The following is a 24246-nucleotide window of genomic DNA, read 5'->3' as shown; positions in this document are numbered from 1 at the left end:
GTAAATTTTGTTGTTATCCTTCACTTGAAATCCTTCGATGTCTTTTCTATATAAAATGAAAGAGAGGAGAACTAAGTTTTATTTTTCCTTCAATTAATCGTCCACTGAAAATAAAATAAGTTAACCCTATTAAAAAAATTGGTTATTTATCAATAGGTCCTCTACATTTCTCATTCTTTATTAAAGAATCCTTTCACTTATAAAAATAAGTAAAATAGTCTATCTTTTTTTATGGGTATTACACAGTATATCATTAATATCTTAGTAGTAAATCGCTAATAACATAATATCAAATCTATGATAACTTAATTGTTAATGATTGATTTTTTTTTTATACTTGAAGTTGTCAAGAATTGAACCTTGGTTACTAACAAAAACGAAGTTAGAAATTTCATCTTAGGAGGCTAAGATAAACCTACCATAAACTTATTTAATAAAAAAATTTAGTCAAAAAAATTCTAAATTTCAATGAAAGAATAATGTTATTATATAAAAAAATTATCTTATATTAAAATTGAACATGTGCTTTCCTATAGGTATCTATTATTAAATATGTGATAACACAAATTTTATCAATAATTATCACAAGTGTATTAGATATCAAAAGGTTACTAAAATTACATCAAGAGATTATCAAAATTTTATAAAAAATTATCAAATTTGTATCAATGGTTACCAAAATTATATCATAACTTACCTACATTGTATCAAGGTTACCAAAATTTTATTAAAGGTTATCGAAATTAAAATTATATAAAAAAATATAAAATTTTACTTATATTATATCAAAATTAAAATTAAATTATTAGTATTTATCATTATTATCATAGTATTAAAAAATTATTTATTGAAATGAACTTAAAAAAAAAAAATTATACGTGTGTTATGCACGTACCAAACACTAATTCCATTAAGCATGTGCTATGCTATATATAAAAAATAAGAATCTAACAGTTAAGCTTATGAATGGAAATTTACAAAATTTTGCTGTCTATTCTCTTATTTCTTCTTCTGGTCTTATCTCTCTCTTATTCTTTTTCTTATCTCCATTACTCTAGTTCATCAAGTCACAAATAATTTTGTGACATATCATTTATAACAACTTGAATTATTTGACAAAAAACATTCAATATTAATAATGAATGTGGTTTTATTTCAAAACACTGTAAACACCTAAATTTGTGCGAGCAAAATTTTATCAGCTGTGAGGTTATTAAAATTTGACATAATTTAAAACCAACATTTCTTTAATTTTGAAAAATTTTCAGAATCGAAATAAGACCAATTTGACACAAACACCCTAAAGTCAAACTTGATCAAATAAAGTCAAATTTAGTCAAATGTGGTGAAAATCAGTTAAGTTAGATTTAACTCATGCCAATCTTCAAAATTCACAACTAAATGGGATTAATAAGGCTAAGAAATTTCTTTGATTGCATTTTGGAAAGGATAAAATTATTGAAATGCCCTCATGAGTATTTTATAATTTGACATTCTCGAAGTTGGATTTTCATGAAAACTTTCAGGTTACATTTAAATATTATTTTATTATTTTTTATGCATCAAAAATCCTAATCGTACTTCAAAATGTATGAAATTTCTAAAATACCCTTAAGGGTATTTTCATAAATTAATCTATCTGAAGTTGTTTTTTGTGAAAAGCTCAAGATTATGATTTTATGTTATATATTGATTTTTTATGCATTAAAAACCTTGATCGCACTTCAAAAAATATGAAATTACTAAAATACCCTTAAGAGGTATTTTTGTTATTTGACCTTCCTGAGGTTGGTTTTTTGCAAAAACTTTCATATACTAATTTCATATTATTTTAAGATTTTTGGTGCTTTAAAATTACAAAGACAAAGAAGAGATCATGGTTTTCTAAGAAATTACATAAAAAAGCAATAACTTTTAAAAAGAAAAATCAGTTATTTCATACTGTTTTAGTAGCACTTAGAGCTTCATTTTGTGCTGGATTCATCATATACCTTGATATTTCATAATCCTCGATCCAAGGGTGAAAACTGATTTTATAATGAAAAATAAGGGTAGATTCTTAGCCTTAATATGCATATCATGATCAAAGGCCATTATTCAATTGCATGAGATATTTATTCATCATTTAGGGCTGAATGGAAAAGGAGAAAGCTATTGGAAATTGGTGAAAAAAGAGGCAAAAAAAAGAAACAGGAATAGAAAAATTGGAAAGGCTTGTGAAGGTATAAATTCTGCTAGTTTTTCTCATTATATTTCATATCATTGTTTATAATTTTCATATTATTTATCTTTTAATTTTTATGTTTTTGTGAGAAAATTTATAGTTGTTCATCTTTTTAAATTCATGCTTTATCTAAGTTTTTAACCAACTAATCAATAATTATGTTTTGAAGTAAGGAAAAATTAAACAAACATCAAAATTCACCATTAACAACCATTAAAAGGTTTGGCCAAGCTACCATCTCCCTTGGTTGAACCTTTTCTTGGTCCCTTTATATGTTTTTCTTGCTTTAAATAAAATGTATGGGTGAATGAAGTCTTATGTTACTTGTTTAGTGCATGTTTACTTATTAGTTTATAGTTTGTAGTGTTTGGCTAGTATTTATGTTTTCATGGTTTTCTTTTTAGTTAGTGTGTTACATATTTGATGAAATTTTTTTTATGATGCAAATTCTTTCAAATGATAGTTTTATAAGTGATTGATGCATGTTTTAGCTAAATAAATATTGTACTTATGTAATTGCCATGGGGAGTATTTGGCCAAGCCATTCCCATGCTTGGCTAAAACTTCCTAGCTTATTTCATGGCCAAATGTTGGTTGTTCATCTTTGAATGCTTATGTTCTTGCTTTGTTCTTCATGTTTTGTACGTGTTTGATTAAATTTTTAATAAATAAAAATGTTAGATTAATAAACTTGTTGGTGATTTTATATTGTTTACATGTGTTTGAATTAAAACAAAAAAAAAAATGGCGGAACATGTCTTTAAATTTTTAAAACCCTTGGTGTTTAATTTATTATTGCTATATTTTTGCATATATACTTAGTTTTTAATATATTTGTAAATATGCCTAAGTTTATAATATGTTTGTTTTCATATATGATCTATGCCTTAAAGTTTACTTTTTCATTAATGGCATCTTGGTAATTTTTGTCACATTACTCCCATGCATCAAAGTTTGCATTTCTATGAATGGCATTTTAGTAATTCTGTTACATGCATAAAAGTTTACATTTTTATCAATGGCATTTTTGCTGATTTTGTTACATGCATTTTTATACAAAATCCTAAACCTCAAACCCTAAATCCAAACCCCAAATTTAAACCTTAAACTCTAAATTCAAACCATAAACCCTAAACCCTAAACTTAAATCCCAAGTCTTAAACCTAAACCACCCTTAATCCTAAATGTTAAACCAAACCCTAAACCTTAAAATCAAACCCTAAACCTTAAACCTAAACCCTAGCCTTAGACCTTAAATCAAAATCCTAATAATAAGCCTTAAAACCATAAACCCTAACTCTAACCCTAAACCAACCCCAAACCCTAAATCAACCCTCAAACCCAAAAACCATTTGATCCCATTTATGCATTCACATTTCATATTATTTTGTTGTCACATAAATTCTATAATTGTCATGCATTCATGCTTTATCATTCATTATCATGCATTCATCATATATTATTATGTTCATGTATTCTATACATATGTTTTATAAAATATGTCTTTTTTTTAAAAAAATATTTTCAAATAAGATGATATCTCCAGTAAATATAACATTTAAGAATCTGGTCTAAATATATGGAGACTCTTAATAGTTATTATTTACGTGAGATGTTATCTTAATTTTGTGAGATAATTTGAAAACTTATAAGTTAAAACTATTTTTGAAACTCTACCTAATTATAAGAAAGTGAAAAAAAAAGTCTTAAAACTTAAGACTTTTTCATTTTGAGGCAAAAATAAATGGTTTTTATTTTCATAATAAATAAAAAATGATTTGCTTAAAAAAAAAGGTTCAGCTTTGGAATAAACAAATGAAAGAATGGAATTAGTTTATAAACATCAAAATGGGATGATTTTTATCAAAATTTAAGGATAATATGTAATTAATTGGTACTGTCTTCAATGGGTGCTATAAGAGTGCTAATCTTTCCCATAGTAATCGACTCTGGATCCAACTCTGATTTTTGCATATCACAAAATGTTCTTTTAGTAAAATTTAAACTTGTTTTAAATATTTTATTAAAAGAACAAAAATTATGGGTGGCTAATCACACCTTAAAAAAAAATTGATAATGATTCTTTATTTTGATTTTTTTAAAAAATGCTTTTTAGCCTCCATTTTTTCATTCCTCGAGTTTGGTGTTTAGATTCCCAGACCTATACGTCGCGACAACCATAGAAAACATAAAGAAAATGGAAAAAAGACAGACCATGTAGCAGGCGATCGAGAGAGTCAAATAGAGGAATCAGCTTCCAAATTTTTAATTTGGATACGATATCTTACCTACAAAAATTTGGAAGAATCAGCTTCCAAATTGTGACCTAATCTCAAGTAATTATTAGATATCTTGATCTTTGTCACTCTCCTTTATATTTTGTTTTGGATGATCATTACATCTGGGGAACAGTCCTATAGTTCAAAGGAGACCTGTTATCTGTTAGACTGAGCGAAGCAATTCGGACTGTACTTACATTGGAACATGTTTGAGTTGTTTAAAGGAATGAGTTTGCACTAGGCAAGTTTCTGTATATGGCGGTTGACAAGCACAACAATTTTGATCATGTTGTTTTACTACAAGGTCGACTTTTAACCTCTTTTCTCCATTAATTCTGATAAATATTGTATTAAGTTTGATTATGATAAGTGCTCTGAGCTTGTTTTATTATTTCGTCTGCCCAGGATATAAAAAAATAAAACAAACATTAAGCTTTTTTTATTATATTTTAACAACTTTTATTGAAATACAACAAAATAACCAAACCCCATATTTATTGAAAAGCCTAGAAGGCTTTTAGTAAAGGGAAAAATGGTAAACGACCTCATTTTCCCTCAAATTTCATCTTAAGCTCCATAATGAAGCAATAAATTTTATGTTGGTCAAGCAGAGACTTGGACACACTCTCCCTTTCCATGCATCTTTTAGCCCATGTAACCAGCTTTGGGCACTCTGCTGCAATGCTCAAGTTCCCGCAGGTCTCCAATTGACAGAACCAACTGTAGAAGGGAATCAATGACATATCTGTAAACCCAAAGCTCTCACCTCCAAAAAAAGGCTTGGCTCCCAGCTCTTCTTCCAGCAATTTGAAGCACTCAATTAGCTCTTTCTTTACAGCTTCTTGGACCTCACCTGTTGCTCCCCATACCAACTTCCCCGTGCGATATATCTGCAAATTTTCATATTCAATGGTGAAACTTCTCAGCTAGGTTAAAAGAAATAAAATAAATATAAAAAAGGTTTTGTTAAAAAAAAAATCAATGAATCTAAAAAGATAACTAATAAGTTGTTAATGATAAGTAATAACCAATAGTGGGAGCAGCAGTTAAACTTGTAACCTTTTTGTCAACAAAGTCAGCCCAGAACCTGGCATTAGCCCTGTCACAAGGATGGGAGGGGAGCAGAGGAGAGTTGTCCCTCCAAACCTCATCAATATATTGAACTATGATGAGGGATTCAGAGACAGGTCTCCCCTTGTGTATCAACACTGGGATTTGCTTGTGAACAGGATTCACCTTTAAAAGTAGTGAATTTTTGTTGCTCAAATCCTCTTCCTTTGATTCATTCATAGTCTATTCCTTCTCTGCCAATGCAATTTTCACCCTCACTGCAAATGGGTCTGGCCAAAAGTCCAATAAGATAATTTCATCTGCCATTGTTTTTCTGTTCACTTTATTTTCAAGCTGTAGTAAAACAAGTGAAGATGTCTCTTATATAACCCAAATGAGACGGTAAATGAATGTCGTAGTAGAATTCGCCTTTGATACATTTCCGGGTCTTCCTTGGGCTTCTTTTAGTCTTATCAGACCCTGCGTCAGATTACATAAACTCTTGCTTACGGTTGCTGCTATTCATCTTTATCCCTTTGGGACTATGGGTTACATCGTGGCTTTGTTAGTCAAGCCACGTACCAGTTCATGTTGTCACCACGTGTCCACGCCTCAATTGGATGCGCTTCAATTCTTTTTGGTTACATTTTTCTCTTCTTGTAAACAGTGGAGTAGTATTACAAGCTTTTTTCTTTTGTAATTTTTTTTAGGATAAGGTTAACATTAAGAAGCTGCTCATTTTTATCTTCACAGTTTTATCCAACTGATATGGTTGAGGTCTCCTCTTTTGAAACAAGGCCCTGAAAAGCTAATTCCATTTATGAAATGTTCAAATTATACAAGGCCTATGTCATAATTTTATTTTCGTACTTGTAGGACAAAGTAGCATTAATCATCCACATCTTTTATCACCACCCCATGGCAACCCTTAGCAAAGATGAGGGCTTAACTTAAAATTTAATCCAATCATACGGCTTTATCATCATTCTACCAGAATAAAACCACACAAATTCAAACAAAATGACAATGGGACCATATGGTAGACTTCCGTTCACTTTAAAGTCATTGATTATTCTTCAGTTTGTCCATAAACAAGGTGTGGAAAACCTATTCCATGGTGCTCAAAGCAAGTACAATAATAGTCATAATGCTCAAATAGTTGAATGCAAGTCAAAAAACCCTCTATTCCCACCTTACTCAAATCACAATCCATTATACTACCATTGTGGTAATTATATTAAGCTCAGGATCCAGTGTATCTAAAAAGCAGAGAACTGGCAATCTCCTTATCTTTTTTCCCCAATTACAACAACTAATGCTAACACTCATTACATAGTTTTAGTATTTTCAGACAAATAAACAATCATGTCCAGCTATTTTCCTTTGAAAGCTAACTAATTAAACAATTCAGCAATCAAAAATTGATAATTCGGTGTGATAGTGATTTTTAATGCTGCTGTCATGCTCATAAAGGGTCAAGCTGATATAAAATTTCTTCTCACAGAAAAAAGAAAAGTGATAGATAGCACATTGTTTGTATCTAGTCGACATAGCTTTTCATGCCTTTTGACATGAAACCAAGAATTGAATGAATAAGTTGGAGGCTGATAAGAAAAGAGGAAATTGATAAAAAGTAAGAAAATTTTAGATAATTTTCTATTTCATATTGGCAAAAACTAGTCTACAATTTACAAATAACAGTTAAAGAATACCAGTACCAGCTCAACTTCTGACCATGACAGAGTAAAAGCTTCTCAAATTCCTTTTAATAAGGTTAGAACATAAACCAAGATGTCTAAGAAAGGAAAACTTTTATATGCTAAGGAGGTCAATGAAGGTGTCAAGCAATGATCCTAGGCTTTTGATGATAAGCTCCTAGCGTCTTCCAAGTCAGTCAAGAAGCAAGAGTTTTGAATCTGCAAAATGCTACCCAACTAATTAACACTGATATTTCCTCCAATTGCCTTTTGCACTAACTATTTAACAATATAAGAAGCAGTAAGGCGCACAAAAATTAGTAATATAAGAAGCAGTCAGGTAAACATCTATAAGATGACCTATAATCAAACATTAAGTAAATCCAACTATAACAAATTATGCTGAAAAGCATGCTTAAGCAGAAAAAAACAACTTCAGAAGTTACTCTCCATGGAAGAGATTAATATAACCCAAGTTACAAAAATGGTAAATCATAAAAATAAAATAACTAATAACCAACAAAATTTCTTTAAATAGCACATAAAAATATCATTACTTATTACAAGCACTCTATTTGTTTTCAGATTTGTAAAATTCCAGCATCAACTTGGCATGCTCCTTCACCAACTCAGTTCGTTGCACAAACAGCTCCAACTCAGCAATCTGCAATTTTCTCCACTTCTCCTCTAAAGTGGCCTTCTTTTCTCCCCCAACCATATCCAACCCATGCTTTAAAAGTTCCTCTTCCAAGCCGGCCACACCAAACCTCTTATCAAACAAACTACCCAAATTCTTAGAACTCTTCTTATCAACCTCCATTGGCTCTCCCCGTTCCACATTTTTCTCAGGTGAAGAAGGCAACTCTACTTTCACAGCAGTCAAAGCCTTGCTATTTGCCTTCGCTTTCCCATTGGACCTAGCAGACGACTCCACTTTTCCAGAAATTCCATCTTCGCCCCATATCATTTTTGACAATTTGAAAGCTTTCTGCTCATGGGGTTTTGAAAAAGTCCGATCCTCGCCCTTTTTACCTTTTCCGGCATTGTTTTCAAACTTTTTCTTTAACCTCCTAATCTTATCCATTAACTGAGCTTTGGTGACATCAGTATGAATTGATTTCTTAACAAAATCATAAAACACATTCATATCAGCAATAGGATCAGATTCATTTTGTGCAGAATAATCCAACATACCTTTCAACACAGCAATTTCATCATCTTCACTGAAGAGCCTCTGAAAAAGCTGCTTCTTTGTATCTTCTCCAGTCTTCTTTACCTCCTCAACAACAACAGTGGTAGCGGTCCCTTCTTCCTCGACTTTCTTCTTGGGCCGTTTCGCTTCCTTAGCTTCTTGCTCCGATTCAATGGGCCGCTTGGTTGAAGATGCTTTAACGGGTGAAGCCAAGGGCTTGGATCTGGTTTTTTTTATATTTGAAGTTTCCTCCATGGGTTTCGTAGCAATAGGCTTGACATTTGGAGTTGGCGTGTCGGATTCGGACTCGGAATCAGATCGGGATTCGTCAGATTCATCAACGGCAATGGCAGGGGCGAAAGTTTCGGGTTTTTTGGGAGGTGGGCTTTTCTGGGTTGTTGGAGTAGTTTGTGTTTTTGGCTCCTCCTCTTCCTCTTCTTCTTCAGAAGATCCTTCTTCTTCATCTTCGTCTCCTTCTTCAGAGGAAGTCACCTCTTCTTCTTCTTCAGATGAAGATGCAGCTGGTGGGTCATCAATGGGGTTTGATCGCTTTGGTGCCATCGAATTTCTACAGAGAAGAGGTTAAAAAAACTGCGTAGGGTTTTGGTAGGTTTGAGTTTGATAATGGTTTTATAGGGAAAAAGTGTGGAAAGTGTTAAGCGCAAAGTATTAAAAGGAAAAGGCTCATCCGAGTCCGACTCCGTCCGATTTGGATTTTGAAAAGAAACTTTTGGAATGGGCTTCTTGGATTTTGGGCCTCCAACCGAGATCTTGTCTGCGTTATAGCTAAGAAGAAATTAGGATTTCATCTCAAAAAATTAATTCCAAATAAGAAAAAATATACAAAGTTGGAAAGAATCTTTTAACAATTCCAAATGGAGGGGATGAACCGACAGAAGGAATGTGATAATTGGCAGTCAAAGATGAAGAAACATCGAAAATAGCATTTAACTCATTGATAGTATTACATACACCGGGTAACACCGACCACATTTTGGTGGCAAAATTGTTATGCTAACGAATGATGTTTTCCAAAATGTATAAATGCGTATCGTACAAAATGAATAAGATTCATCACTTCTCTCCCAAAAAACCACAACTTCAAGGTCTCCAAGATCAAAACTTTAGGCAATATTTGAACTCAGCACTTTAATCTCAAAATCACCGGTAGGTCACCTTCAAGCATCATGATGTTGCCATCCACAAATGATAATGTATGAAGAAGGCAATCTCTTGCCATTTTGCTGGAAGTCGCTCAAAGAGACAGGACTAACATACACCCAAAGATATTCTTTCACTGCAACACCAATTGGTAATATAGATTATAAACCGAGGTTTTGCGCTACAAGACTGCAAAAGGCATCGGCAAGAATACAAGCTGTTAGCCAAGAACTCACAACAATAATTATCAGAGTTCGGAATAACTGAATACCAAGAAGTGAAGGGTTACTTGATTCATTACCAGTTAAGTTGATCAAGGATCCAGAGATTCTCGTTTTGTTTGGCTAAAAGATAGGAGAAGTTTGATTAATTCCTCCTTCAGTGACTCGGGTATTTGTCGAATAAAGGTTGACTTCGCATCTACAATCAACTTCTTCCTGCATAAAAAGTAGTGAAGGAAATGATTCAAAGTTTCCTATTTATGAAACCTAATAATGCTGAAACAATATAACACTGTAATAAGATTAGGGGAGATTACTGACTAGCAAAATACAATACAAAATTATAAAATAAATGAGATTTGGGTAGTGCATCTAGCATAGGAAATAAAAGGCAATTTTTAATGTGCATAAATTCCTAAACAAAATCATGCACACTTGAAGTGAACATAGAATTAAACATGTTACATAACAGTTTAAGAAAGGCTTACTCTAAATCATTGCCACTAAGGGTGCTTCCAATCTCCTGCCTGTACAACTGCTTCCTCAAATACATGAAACTGTAAACATTATTGTACCAGCCACAAGACCGCAAAAATGAAGAAGCTTCTTTTCCCAACCTGGTAAATGTCTCATCAGATTGAAACATTCCAAAATAATAGAGTTAAGGTAATGAAAAAGCAACTTTTGACAAGTTAAACACAACCAGGAATAGCTCAACAGTAAAGAAATCAATTTTTTAAAACTGGGTAACTATTGTCAGATGCGGCAAAGCAAACAAGCAAAGACAACTATTTTGATATATTTATCAATAAAGCATATTATCAGACTACCAAGCATTTGGTGATAATGCAACTAATTAAGAAACTAGATTACAAAAGTGACTTGCTCATCTGTGCAAGTTAACAATAGCATGGAAGGGGGTAGAAGACGCCAGCTTAACAATTATTCCAAATACAAATTCAAAAAGTACTGGCATGACTAAATCCATAACTCCACCAGCTATGCCATTCCCTAGTTCCAACTAATTGATCTCCCAATTCAGAGAGATTTCAGGTATGCATAAACCACAATAAAACAATGATATTAAGAGAAAGAGAACCTCATAATCACAAATAACTACTATGCAGCACCTAGAGAGTAATCAGTATAAATTAGACCAAAGGCATCCTTAAAGAAAAAGAGAGAATGTAGCTTACATTTCTTTCATATTCTCAACTTCTGCACGAGATTCAGCATCCTGGGAAAGCAAAATACAGGATTTTTCCGTTTGCATGGAGAAATCACAGGAGTTTTCTGTTTTCTCTGGCCCTGAGTAAACACAGGAGTCTTGCAATTTTCTATTGGGCCCTGCGTTAACAAAGGGGTCTTTTGGTTTTGTCATTGGACCTGTGTTATCACAGGAGTCCTTTGATTTTCTCTTTGGCCCGGAAATGTCATAAGAGGCTTCTGATTGTCTCTTTGGCCCTAAGATATTACAGGAATTTTCAGATTTTCTCTTTGGCCGTGAGATATCACAAGAACCTTCTAATTTTCGCTTTGCCCTGGAGATATCAGAAGAATCTTCCGATTTTCTTTTTGGTCCTGAAATATCACACAAGTTTTCTGAATTTTTCTTTCGCCTTGTGTTATCACAGGCATCAAAAGGGGCAATATCAACCTGCCCTCCAATTGCCAAGCTCCTGGTACCATTAACTACAAACGGTTCTGATTTCATATAACTTCCATTTGCCAATTCCAATGGTCGGCTTTTTCCACTACCAACAGCATCAACTTTTCTACTCTTGTCAATACCATTCCTATTCATCAATGACAACATATGTTTCTCATTCTTCTCCATATGAATTGAATCCCTTGAAACTCCATTCACAGAGATGTTCAGAGTTTTATGGAAGTCAACTTTTCCATTACTTGTAACAGGAAGCTTTTTGGGACCAGGTTTTTCAGAAATATTGAATTTCGCCCATGGGCCAGAAGACAGTCCAACCTTATCCTTCGGTGAAGATTGTTCAACATAAGGTTTTGTTTGGAGAGGCTTCAATTGAACAGCTTTATGGATTTTAGATGCCATGCTTCCATTAGAATCACGTGGTTTAACTCCATTGGAAGAAAATGTGGCACTGAAAGACCCTGGCATTTGGTTAGTACGAGAGAAGAAAAGAATATAAACCTTCTCTGACAAGACCTCCTGCAGGGTTGAAAGTGAGACAAAGGAGTCATTGCAGCAATACCACCTGCCCATTGCATCCTTTACAAACAGTGAACTAATGTCAGTAACTAATCAACATTGCTGCATTGACCCATAAATATAAAGTAAAAGAAACCGGACAGCATAAGCACCTTGATATATGCATAATAATGTCCAGATTCTGGTGAGTATCCAGAGTGCACAATAGTACCAAATAGGTAATACTCTGGTTGTGGATCCTGTATTTAAAATAACAACATTACAAAATAAAAAAGACAGAATATAGGATATATAGCAGGGAACAAGTAGAAACCATTACTTTGTATGGTATTACAAAGAAAATTTTTTTCTGTATCAAATTCTATTTGGCAGAAACATGCAGAAATTACCTCAACCAAATCATGCACTCCTTGTCAATAACTACCATTCACTTTCCTTCCCCTAATGTAATGGTGACAAGACTTACTCAACATTAACACTTGGAGTTTTCATCTCTACGGTAAATTCCACCACAAATTATTCAAAGTTCAAAAATCATGGAGGTCTAGAGCTTAGTGTAAGGTCCACCACCCCACAGGGGCAGATCCATCCTTTTTCAAAGGGTGGCCATGGACACCTGCAAATATTGAAAATTAAGAAAATTTGAAGGAAAATTTTCCGGACACTCCCAAAAATTGAAAAATAAGAAAATTTGAAGGAAAAACAGCTTTTCATCAAACAAAATTGATAAATCCATCGAAAATTTTTTATAAATATTATGTGGACACCCCCAGAAAAAAAAAATATCCTGGATCCACCACTGCCACCCCATTGTAATATTCAGACTATTTGGATAAAGAAAACGGCAAATATTCACTAACACTTGGAGTTTTCATCTCTACAGTAACTTCCATAACAAATCATTCAAAGGTAAAAAAAATGGAGTTCTAGTGCTTAGTGTAAGGTCTACCTCCACATTTTGCTATTCAGACTATTTGGATAGAGAAAATAGAAAATATTTTTTTGATTATTGCTCATTGTCCTAGCAGTGTACATTATTGCTTAGTCATTCATTTATATCATCTTATAGAGAGCCATTATTAGTTAACTTGTAACCGCTACTATATCATTATCATCCACCAAGTTAAATTTAGATTATAGAATTCATAGAATGCTGCAAGTGTAACTTGTACCAATTAAACAAACTTATATGTTAAATTAACAACTTAACATACCTGGCTTGCTTTAGACATGAAGGTTGAAAGAACCAAAACTTCTTCAAATGTAATTAGCCTATCAATCTTCCCACCAAATATTCCCTCAAATCTCTGCCATAACGATCGAACAATCACTCCTTTACTCCAAAAACCAATAAAACAACTAACTTAAGCAACTGTAATATCAGCAATCAAAACCAAGATTAAGAGTTTAAAGAAATGCCATAACCTACCTTCAGTTGAATAACTAGGATGTTTGGTGCTTGACGTATAGACAATTGCTTCCTTGCAACCACCAATTTCTTACAACTAAACAAAAAAATTTTTAAAAAAAAAATCTCATTAAAAACACAATGAATAAGCAAAAGAAAAACCAAAGTGTTTAATCAGGCTCGATGTGATTGTTGCTTTTTCTCTTGCATTTTGCCTTTTTTTTTATCCTAAAAAGCCGATAATAGATTAAAAATGAACGAACGACTAAACATATAATACCAATTCTAACATAATCATGTAATATGAAGGTAAAACCATATATTTGTTATATAGACAAACTATATTACTATGTTTTTAAATTCTTCCTTTTCTTTTTTCCTTATGAAAGTAAACGCATGTATAAAAAATAACCAACAAACGACAACACATAAACAAATAAGGCTCCATTTGATTGCTACTTTTGCTACTTGTTTTTTGCTTCTTAAATGGTTGTTAAAGCAAAACAAAACCAAATTGATTAAAAATGACAATTCTATAAAATTCATCAATACCATTGTTTGCTTTTATTCCATGTCTAAAGCAAAAGGCAAGTAGCAAAAGCAACAACAAAATGATACCTAAATAAATAATACTAATAACTCAATAAAGTTGAAATTTGAGCTTACTTGTCACACTTGTACTTATTATGTTCATCCAAAATCTCAGGCTGAAAAAACTTATGCATAGCTTCTTTAAGTGAACCACTATTCAAGATATCAAGGCTAATATCCATAATCTCATCAACTTTATTTGACTCCCCACCACACCCCAAACACTTAACCTGACTTTGCAAAGCACCACCAAAGATCTCCTTAACTACGGTATTGCCATTCACCGCTTCTCCTCCTCCTCCTCCTCCTTCACTTCCCTTTCGCCGGAATTTCTTTAAACGCAGACACGTGTTGTGGCAAGCATCGATGACGTAGCGCAAGAACTCGTGCGCGTCCTCTTGTCGGCCGAACCGGAAATGCTCAGAGAAGATTTTAAGGCAGCTTTGGATCTTGGAAGGCGAGTCGAGGGTGAGATCGAGGGTTAAGGAGCGTGTAATCCAAGCCTCAAGAATACAGAAGGGGCAGTCACGGGGTTTCTTGGAGGCGGAGGCGTCGCAAGAGGAGGAGTGTTGGGAGCGGAGGCAGAAATTGGCGAGCGGTGGAGTGTAGGTGTGACACTGAAGAACGCTGTTGAGGTAACAAGAGTTGCCGAGGTTTCTTAAGCCTAAAGGAGGGCCTTTCTTGCGTTTTTCACTGAGTAGACTCGGCTGCCAAGTCATTTGTAACTCGACAAATCCCATCAACGGTGGTGCTCCTCCTTCGCCGATCTCTCATTGGACGGCCACACGCACCACCGCAATCGCATCTCCCTTAATTTTTTTTTTCACAGAAAAATTTGCTCTCAAAACAAATAAAAAATCCCCCTTTTTTTTTGCCTTTTCGAGCCTTTCAAACGTAGAAGAAAGATATCGCATGGATCCGTAACCCGTTGCTTTCATTTTTATTTTTTTTTTATAAATACATTTTTTCCCCCTCAATTAATTGGTCATCTAGTCTTGGTCAACGATTTTGGACTTTTTTCTGTTCTCTAAAGGACCGATTTTATGTTTTATTGGGCCTCACTTAAACCTGCTTCCCATCCAAACAATGTGGGTCTACAATTTGTGGTGGGCCCCCAGACAGAAACTTGACAAGAAAATTGGACCCATATTTCCAAAGCCCATTTAAGAATTAAAAATTTTGGGTAATAACCGGTTGGATAGAATTTGATTTGATTTTTCGAATATTATATAATTTATGAATTTTAAAATTTTTTTCTCAATCTAAATGATCATTTATTTGATCCAATTCGAATTAAATCAATTTTTTTATTCAGTTTAGTTTATTAATTTTTTAAATTTAACTTTTTTACTTTTATATATTATTTTAATATAAAATTTTAAATAATTAAATAGATTTTGATATAAAATTATTATTTTTAATTTAAAATTTTAAAATATATATATAAAACTAATAAAAATATATAGTTTGGTTTTTTTTTTTTAGTTTTTTCATCTCTTGATCCAAATTTCGATTCGAACCTAATATATATATATTTAATATCTAAATTTTATCTAAATCAAATAAAAAAAATCAATCTAAATCGAATAAAAAAATTAATATGAACCGAATACTACAATTTCGAATTGATTTTCGATTTTTTTCACTGATAATAAAAAACAAAGATGTTATTTCTATTCTGAAAGTAATTTCAATTAAAAACAACAATGGATATATATATATATATATATATATGAGGCTAAGAAGATATGTTATGACTAAAGAGATGATGACATGAGCTGCATTTCAATCTACTTCCATCTTGCTCATTTTCAGATAAGATTCGTTTCAAATAAATCCTAATTGAATTAGGTTCTTTGTTTGCATTTGAACCCTAAGTTTTTACCTTTATCTTTACTAGATTACCCTTCTAATATTTTGTGCTTTAATTAATAATTAGCATTAACTGTAACATTTCAAACAGTAATCACTATACAAGCCATGTAGCTAAGGACCAGTAATAGTGTGCAATTTCTATAGAGAGTAGTGTTAAGAATGATAACTCAAATCTCATAACATATCTGTTTGAGATTGATTAGATATTGTTTGATGGACAAGAAAACTTATAAAAAAAGAATTCTAAGAGAAAATAGATTCTTAAAAGATAAGTTTGACTTACAGAAAAAAAATTCTAAGATGAAAAAGATTCTTAATAGGTAAGTTTGCATGCTTATAAATAGGAAACGTCTTTACAATGTTAGGTATGAAAAAAAATGTAAGAGAATTGAAAGTTTTGTGGGATAGACACATCATAGGAGTACTAAGGATTTACGTTTTATGGGTGTGATATTTGAATGCTTGAGAATGGACTAGAAGAGATTGAAAGGGTCCACATAAGTATGATAAATAGGGGTACACATGGGTATATGTTTGTTTGTATTGAAAATATGCACATGAGCTTGTGTTTGTTTGGGTTGAGAATACTTCATAACACTAGAGGAGATTGAAAGTGTCTTATGAGTATTGATTGTTAAGTGTGGTTAATGATTTGATTTGTATATTTTTAATGCTCTACAATTAGTGGATTTTATTTTCCATCCGTAGACGTAGGTTAGTTGGACCGAATCATATTAAATTATTGTCTTTTATGTGTTTGATTCATTATTTGATTATCTTTCGTTGACATGAATTAGATTGGGGCTTTTTGACTAATAAGTGATATCAAAACTTTGGTGATCCCCAACAAGTGATATCAGAGCTAAAAGTTCAAGATGTGGGAAAAGCTAATGGTTTGAGTCATGAGAATGAGAGGTAAGCCCAAAGGAGCTCAATTCAAAAGAGGAGTTCAAGTTCATGATTTGATAGATTGATTTGTGTGAAGTGTGAAAACACTAAAGAGAAGATGATTGTAAGACTTTCATTGCAGGTAAAGCTAAGCATGTGTAGCATGAAGACAGATGTTTGATAGAATTTGAGTCAATGTGGAAATTGTTAAGAATAATGACTCAAATCCTATAACAGATTTGTTTGAGATTGGTTAGAAATAAAAAGACTTGCAGAAGAAGAATTCTAAGAGAAAATGGATTCTTAAAATACAAGTTTAACTTGCAAAGAAAGAATTCTAAGAGGAAAGGGATTCTCAATAGGTAAGTTTGCATATTTATAAATAAGTGCAGTCTTTACAGGGTTATGTAAGAGAGTTGTAGGGTTTTGTGGGATAAACACCACATAAGAGTAATGGGGATTTACATCTTATGGGGTGTATATATTTGAATATTTGATAGTGGACAAGAGGAGATTGAGAGAGTTCACATAGATATCATGAATGAGGGTACATATGGGTATGTATTTGTTTGTGTTGAAATGGTACATATGGTTTGTGTTTGTTTGGTTGAGAATACTCTATAGGACTAGAGAAGATTGAGAGTGTCTTATGAGTACTGATTATTGAGTGAGGTTAATGATTTGATTTGTATGTTTGTAATTTTTTACAATTAATAGATCTTGTTTCTCATCCGTAAACGTAGATCGGTTGGACCGAACCACGTTAAATTATTATCTCTTATATGTTTAATTTATTGTTTGATTATGCTTCCGTTGATGTGAATTAGATTGTAGCTTTTAGTCTAACAAGTAGGAGCACAAGAACAACAGCAAAATAATTATCCCTTTGCAAGTTCTTATTCGAGCACCATAATATAGATATTCTTTGCCACTCCAAAAGGAAATGGTTAGCTAGTTTGACCACAATGGACAACTTGTTAAGAATCTTTTATGTAAGAGAGGATGAACATAAAGAGATTGACTGCTTTAATTTGGAGTTTATTATGATAACTTCGTATAATTACAGCTTATATTGTAATTTCCAGTTTTGAGAGTTACTCACTTCTCTGGAATTTCTTGCTTTGTTATATCCCTTCATTATGCTAATCTTTTTTCCTATTCTTTTATTTATTTTTGGATGAGAAATGATAATAGAGAAAGAAAAGCTGTGAAACACACAAGGGGTATGTGGATGAGAGTCCGCCAATTGCTCTAACGGGATTTGGTCTGAAATTCTCACCTCCAAATGCTCATCCACTTAATTTGTATTTTCCCACGGTTATTTCTTTTCCCTTTTTTCTATATGGTTTATATGTGCTAGATGTTATAATATGTACCTCACTTTTTTTCTACCACCTTCCAAACTCATATATATAAACCCTTTGTTTTTTATTTTTACTTTCTTTTATTTGCAATCTGCTTCTTTCTCTTATGTTAAGATATATACTAGAGTTTACCTCTTAACTGGTTTCTCTGCATATACTCCGGTGCATAATCTTGGAACCCAGGGGTATGCTTTTCTCTACTTTATTTTATTCTCATTTCATTACTTTTCGGCTACAATTTTGTTATTACATGACTTGTTTTCGGCTCAACACCTTTCTCTGTGTACTTGTTTTATGGTTGTGTTTTTCAATTTATTTATGTGTATGTGTTCAATATCTTTCCTACTTCTTTTGCCCCCTTTCCTTCTTTTATTACTTTTATTTTTGGGTTATAAGTAAGATATATACAAAGAAACCAAGGGCCTAATAGCAAACCACAGCTTCTTGTATTTTCACTAACTCGGGCGGAGAGATTCTTGAAGAAAAGTACTAATGCTGAAAATTGTTACTTAATTTGCTTTTTATTTCTTTCTTTTGATATCTTTTTTCTAGCAACCCAATGGAAGAGCTTCAATATTTTTTTGTATTAGACAATTACTTAAAGTGTAGATAGGGTCCCAGAATAGTGGATTTCTCGCTTGTATAAGTATTATGGATATGAGAGTACGAGTTTGGCTGCTTTCATCATATGCTGTCAAACCTGGATTTGTATCTTATATATTTTATCCTGTCAATTGTTTTTTCTCCTCACTGTTGTTTTATTCATGCATTTGGAACTCTTTTATATAATATTCTTTTGCCGTAGTCTAGAACAACATTTCTCTAATTTTAAGTCCACCATTTGATTGGATGTTATCGTAATGAGTAAATCATCAGTCTTATTAAGTTCCTTCTGTCCCTGAAATACCAAGTACTAGACAATTTCCAGGCAGAACACTAAAACTTCACAGCAAATATGGAGATAACCAATGTCAGTGAGTATGATGCAATTGCAAAGCAAAAGTTGCCAAAGATGGTATATGACTACTATGCATCTGGTGCAGAGGACCAGTGGACTTTGCAGGAGAACAGAAATGCATTCTCAAGGATCCTGTGAGCTTTCTATCTGTTATTGCAAGACACTAGATTCGATTCCTTTCTGTCTAATTGTTTTCGCCTCAATTTCTTAAACTCTATTCCTATAATGCAAAGGTTTCGTCCTCGCATTCTTATTGATGTGAGCAAGATAGACATGACTACCGCTGTTTTGGGTTTCAAGATATCAATGCCCATCATGATTGCCCCAACAGCCATGCAGAAAATGGCTCATCCTGAAGGTATGGCACTGTTTTCTCAAAAGGATTATCCTCCTATATGTTGAACATTTATATTAGAATCAAGTTATTGGATGAGACAATATCAATTAAGAATAGCCAGGTTCTGTTCCTTTGCACATATATGCTTATGTAGACACTAGACAAACTAGAAAGCAAGATGCCTTCAGTGGATTAACCATTATTGACATCATTGTTTTTCCTTGTTACATAAGCACTTTCTCCAAGTATATCCCTATACCAAAAACCTCAGTTTTGCGGATTCCTTCTTGATAGATCTTATTGCATTTAAAAGGAGAGCTGTAATCGGATCATTACATCATGTGCATATCTGATCGGCTTTTATATTCTCATTAGTGCAGGAACTGATTTTTAAACATAATTATAATGAACCTTCATAGTTTCATCGAAAGCAATTTGATTGACAATTTAATAGTGAGATCCTTCAATTTGTGACAGGGGAGTACGCAACCGCCAGGGCTGCATCAGCAGCTGGAACTATCATGGTTAGGCTTCCAACTCCAACTTTCCATTTAATATTCATCCTTAGCTTATTTGATAGGGACACTTGTTTAACTGGAAGCATAACCTTTCATATTGTCAAAATATTGTCAAATGTTTTTATGCTCTCAATTTCAGACATTATCCTCATGGGCCACTTCTAGTGTTGAAGAGGTCGCTTCAACAGGACCAGGCATTAGGTTTTTCCAACTCTATGTAAGTTTAAATAGATATTTTGGTGTCCTATCTCTTAAAATTAATTGATTTATCTTTCTATTATTCATGGGGAATAAGTTTTTAGGCTTCACGTTGTAACTGATCTCTAATGTCAAATCTTCAGGTATACAAGGACAGGAATGTAGTTGCGCAGCTTGTGAGAAGAGCTGAAAGGGCTGGTTTCAAGGCAATTGCTCTTACAGTCGATACTCCAAGGCTCGGTCGCAGAGAAGCTGACATCAAGAATAGGTGCCATTGTCTCTCAAAAGTCTCAGTGTCCTCTTGAATCACAATTATTTCAACTTAGCAATAGATGTTCGGTTCTGTATATGTGTAAGTCTAAGTTATGCTCAATAATTCTTCCTTTCAATTCCTTTGCAGATTCACTTTAGCACCATTTTTGACATTGAAGAACTTTGAAGGTTTGGACCTGGGCAAGATGGATAAAGTATGTGATCCCGTTAATTGTACAGTTATAAACCTAGTAAAGAACCATGTAATCTTTCAATTCAAATAATGAGCTTTTGTTTACTCTAATATTTAATTTGTTCTTGCGAGCCACGCAGGCTGATGACTCAGGACTTGCTTCATATGTTGCTGGACAAATTGATCGTTCCCTCAGCTGGAAGGTATATATATGCATGACTCGATCAGGAGATTTTTTGGTCGATTTAAATCTATATGCGATACTTTGAATAGCAACCATATTTGATTTCTCGTGGCTTGAATATATATTAAAAAAAAAAAAGTTAAATCATCATCCAAACCTCTATTTTTGTTGCAATCAATTGAACTATCAAATATCTATATTTTTCACTCAATTGAGCCTTCAATTGAACAAAAATTGGTTAACAATCATCAAACATTTGTTAACAGGCATCACAGTTGTTAGGCTAAAAGCCTCCAATCCAATCAGATCAGCGGAAGCAAAATCAAACAATAAATCAAACACAAAAGAAACAAAAATTTAACGTGATTCGGTTCAACTAACCTACATCTACGGATGAGAAACAAGATCCATTAGTTGTAAAGAATTACAAACATACATCAAATCATAAGCCTCACTCAACAATCAATACTCATAAGACACTCTCAATCTCCTCTAGTCCTATGAAATATTTCAACCCAAACAAACACAAACCCAAACCCTTGTGCACCCTTTCAACATAACCAAACACATACCTATATGCTCCCATACATCATACTTATGTGGACCCTCTCAGTCTCCTTTAGTCCACTCACAAATAAACATACACACCCATAAGACGTACAGCCCCAATACTCCTATGGGGTGTTTATCCCACAAAACCCTACAACTCTCTTACATCTTTTTCTCATACTAACCCTATAGAGACTTCACATATTTATAACCATACAAACTTACCCATTAAGAATCTCTCTCATCTTAAAATTCTTCTCTTGTAAGTTAAATTTGCATATTAAAAATCTTTTTCCTTTTAGAATTCTTCTCTTGCAAGTCAAACCTACTTATTAAGAATCTCCTTTCTTTTAGAATTCTTCTTTTGCAAGTCTTCTTGTCCATCAAGCAATATCTTACAAATCCCAAACAAATCTCTAACAAATCCTAAACAAATCTCTTATGAAATTTGAGTCAATATTCCCGACAACAGTCACATGACCTCACTAATTTCCAAGGCTCAATTGGGTGAAAGTAAATGTTTGAGTTTCAATTTGTTGCAATAAAATGATAAGAGCTTATATGATAATTTAATGTCAATTTAGGGATTTTTTATATTTAAGCCATTTCTTATTTATAACGTTCAAGTATAGGGGAATGTAGACAAGAAAAATGTTCATTTGTTTTCGTGATACTGCTAAGAAATCTTGGAGTCTAGAGACATTTTTTGTCTAAGGGGAATGTAGACAAGAAAAATATTCATTTGTTTTCGTGATACTGTTAAAAACTCATGGAGTCTAGAGAGTTTTTGTCCAACAGCTTGGGAAAGATGAAATGTTATAGCTAATTTATCTATAATACACTCTAGAATTTTGGCTTAAATTCTTCAATCTGGAATGGTAGTAATGAGAATCCAAGCTATAGATTCTGCTGTAGATATTTGAACTGTAAACCATTGAGTTTATTATGATTTGGCTATGTCTGAAGATAATTTTAACGGTGCATTAAATGAATTCTATTGGCCATGTATAGGACGTGAAATGGCTTCAGACAATTACCAAATTGCCAATTCTTGTGAAGGGTGTACTCACAGCTGAAGATAGTAAGAAAAATTGAACTTCTTTGCATCTTGGGCCATTTTGGTAACAAATACTGATTTTTTTTTTCTAACTATCTATGTTTCTCTTGCAGCAAGGATAGCGATACAGGCTGGAGCAGCTGGTATCATTGTCTCCAACCATGGAGCTCGCCAGCTTGATTACGTTCCAGCTACTATCATGGCCCTGGAAGAGGTAAACCAATGCTTCATACTTATTTTTGCATGGGACAATGATACCAAAACAATATGTCTGACAAATTCTTAACTTCCAGGTTGTCAAAGCTGCACAAGGGCGGGTGCCTGTCTTCTTGGATGGTGGTGTTAGGCGTGGAACAGATGTTTTCAAAGCTTTAGCACTGGGAGCCTCTGGTATATTTGTAAGTATAAGACTGCCTCACGGAAAGGAATTCCACTTAGGCACATGAATAAGAAGTAACCATGCCCTCTTTTTAATAATTTTTGTATCTATAATCCATCTGAATGAAAGTACATTTTAATTTGGAAAATGGAGTATTTCTGTTGCAATAGTTGACAATACCGCTTCTGTAGTATGTATCTTATTATCTCCACAGAGTAGTTCTTGCTGTTTTAGCCCTAATATAGATTCTGTTCTTTGCCACTGAAATTGTCTTTTTAATTCTCCTTTAAGAAATAATCATCGTGCTATATTGATCACAATAGCTCAGAGTCAAGACTCATGTTGTAATGGTCTTAATCTCAGATAGGACGACCTGTAGTGTTCTCACTGGCTGCCGAGGGAGAAGCTGGTGTAAGGAAAGTACTTTCAATGCTGCGGGAGGAGTTCGAACTAACAATGGCGCTGAGTGGTTGTCGTTCACTCAAAGAAATCACTCGCGAGCATATCGTGACTGACTGGGACAGTCCACACCCTCGTCCAGTGCCCAGGTTATAGATGCATGGCTCAAGAGTATTAGCATCTGCTATGCATTATGGCATAAATTAATGATGATAGATTGGTTAATTTCACTTGGCCTTCTACAAACTGCCCTTTCTTTGAAACACAATGTTTCTGTTTCAATGAGTTAGAACTTTTGTAATGATGATCATGGCTACTGCTGCTTTCACTGTATATTGTTTCTTTAAGCATTTGGTAATATATAGTTTTTGCTTGTGAATATTTGGTTAAAGAAGTGATGGTTTGGAAGAAGGAAGCATAAATGAAGGCATTGGCAGGGTTTACCGAAAGAATTCTAACCATTGTTATATCTGGATCGATGATTTGCTCTAATCATAGAGCCAATTTCATACAGAAATGATGTTTTCAAAATGTATTTTGATGATTTGCAGCAGCACCAAAAATAAAGATTTAGGGAAATATGCAATTATGATCTTCGTTTGAATCCACCTTCTCTCAAACTTACTTGATCCAAAAAAAGTTTCAAAACTGATCCAAAAACGACAAGAACGGAATTGGTTTGGTGATACCTGCAGATACAGCATGGAAATTACAGGCTGCAGCTCTTTCATTTTCAACCCTCACCAATGGTTGTTTCGCATATTAACACCTAATATGAATAAAACAAAAGAAATTAAGCTGAATATTTTCAACTTATAAATGGTTCAAGGTACAAAACATTGAACAGATTGTTAGGAGCTGGAGCAAAAATTCCTGCAAACTGATCATTGCTCATGGCATACCTGTTAGAATTTTTCAATAGGTGAGCTATTATTAATTGATGATTTTAATGTTTAATAAAATATGTTGATAAATTTAATTTTAATATGAGACAAATATGAAAGCTTAAATAATTAATTGTGATTACTTATGAATAATGTATATCTTTTGATTGGGAGATTTTTAGGGTTTTAATATAAATTGACTA

General features: G+C 33.2%; 4 protein-coding genes across 8 annotated transcripts; 1 reads left to right on the top strand and 3 right to left on the bottom strand.

The window, feature by feature from the left end:
- Window positions 1–4912: 4912 nt before the first annotated feature.
- LOC111287021 (putative glutathione S-transferase) lies at window positions 4913–7440 on the bottom strand. Its single transcript, XM_022877169.2, has 2 exons — window positions 5563–7440; window positions 4913–5393 (listed from the first exon to the last, which is right to left on the bottom strand). The coding sequence occupies exons 1-2, from the start codon at window positions 5791–5793 to the stop codon at window positions 5049–5051; spliced, it is 576 nt and encodes a 191-aa protein (XP_022732904.2). The 5' UTR covers window positions 5794–7440; the 3' UTR covers window positions 4913–5048.
- A 200-nt stretch (window positions 7441–7640) lies between these two features.
- Window positions 7641–9023, bottom strand: LOC111287020 (GLABROUS1 enhancer-binding protein-like). The gene has a single exon (XM_022877168.2). It carries the CDS (start codon window positions 9001–9003, stop codon window positions 7822–7824), a length of 1182 nt encoding a protein of 393 aa, XP_022732903.1. The 5' UTR covers window positions 9004–9023; the 3' UTR covers window positions 7641–7821.
- Window positions 9024–9366: 343 nt separating this feature from the next.
- LOC111287018 (ubiquitin carboxyl-terminal hydrolase 25-like) lies at window positions 9367–14941 on the bottom strand. Of its 2 annotated transcripts, none has more exons than XM_022877167.2 (8): window positions 14084–14941; window positions 13439–13514; window positions 13224–13316; window positions 12162–12248; window positions 11021–12069; window positions 10313–10441; window positions 9905–10040; window positions 9367–9739 (listed from the first exon to the last, which is right to left on the bottom strand). In XM_022877167.2, exons 1-7 carry the CDS (start codon window positions 14746–14748, stop codon window positions 9917–9919), a joined length of 2223 nt encoding a protein of 740 aa, XP_022732902.2. In that variant the 5' UTR covers window positions 14749–14941; the 3' UTR covers window positions 9367–9739; window positions 9905–9916. The 2 variants fall into 2 exon arrangements, with proteins under 2 accessions (XP_022732902.2, XP_022732901.2); XM_022877166.2 differs by having other exon boundaries at window positions 9367–9792; window positions 14084–14939.
- A 3220-nt stretch (window positions 14942–18161) lies between these two features.
- LOC111287388 (glycolate oxidase 1-like) lies at window positions 18162–23538 on the top strand. Of its 4 annotated transcripts, none has more exons than XM_022877914.2 (12): window positions 18162–18320; window positions 19064–19227; window positions 19327–19451; window positions 19908–19954; window positions 20088–20165; window positions 20290–20414; window positions 20547–20613; window positions 20732–20794; window positions 22336–22405; window positions 22495–22595; window positions 22675–22779; window positions 23124–23538. In XM_022877914.2, the coding sequence occupies exons 2-12, from the start codon at window positions 19091–19093 to the stop codon at window positions 23313–23315; spliced, it is 1110 nt and encodes a 369-aa protein (XP_022733649.2). In that variant the 5' UTR covers window positions 18162–18320; window positions 19064–19090; the 3' UTR covers window positions 23316–23538. The 4 variants fall into 4 exon arrangements, with proteins under 4 accessions (XP_022733649.2, XP_089615506.1, XP_089615507.1 ...); XM_089759380.1 differs by having other exon boundaries at window positions 20547–20637; XM_089759381.1 differs by having other exon boundaries at window positions 19047–19227; window positions 20547–20637.
- Window positions 23539–24246: the final 708 nt, after the last annotated feature.

This window comes from Durio zibethinus, chromosome 4 (genome assembly GCF_047325235.1).
Source record: "Durio zibethinus cultivar Kanyao isolate XHJ-2024 chromosome 4, ASM4732523v1, whole genome shotgun sequence".
NCBI lineage: Eukaryota > Viridiplantae > Streptophyta > Magnoliopsida > Malvales > Malvaceae > Durio > Durio zibethinus.
Note: the sequence above shows the minus strand (reverse complement) of the source record. Positions and strands in the feature narration are given on the sequence as shown.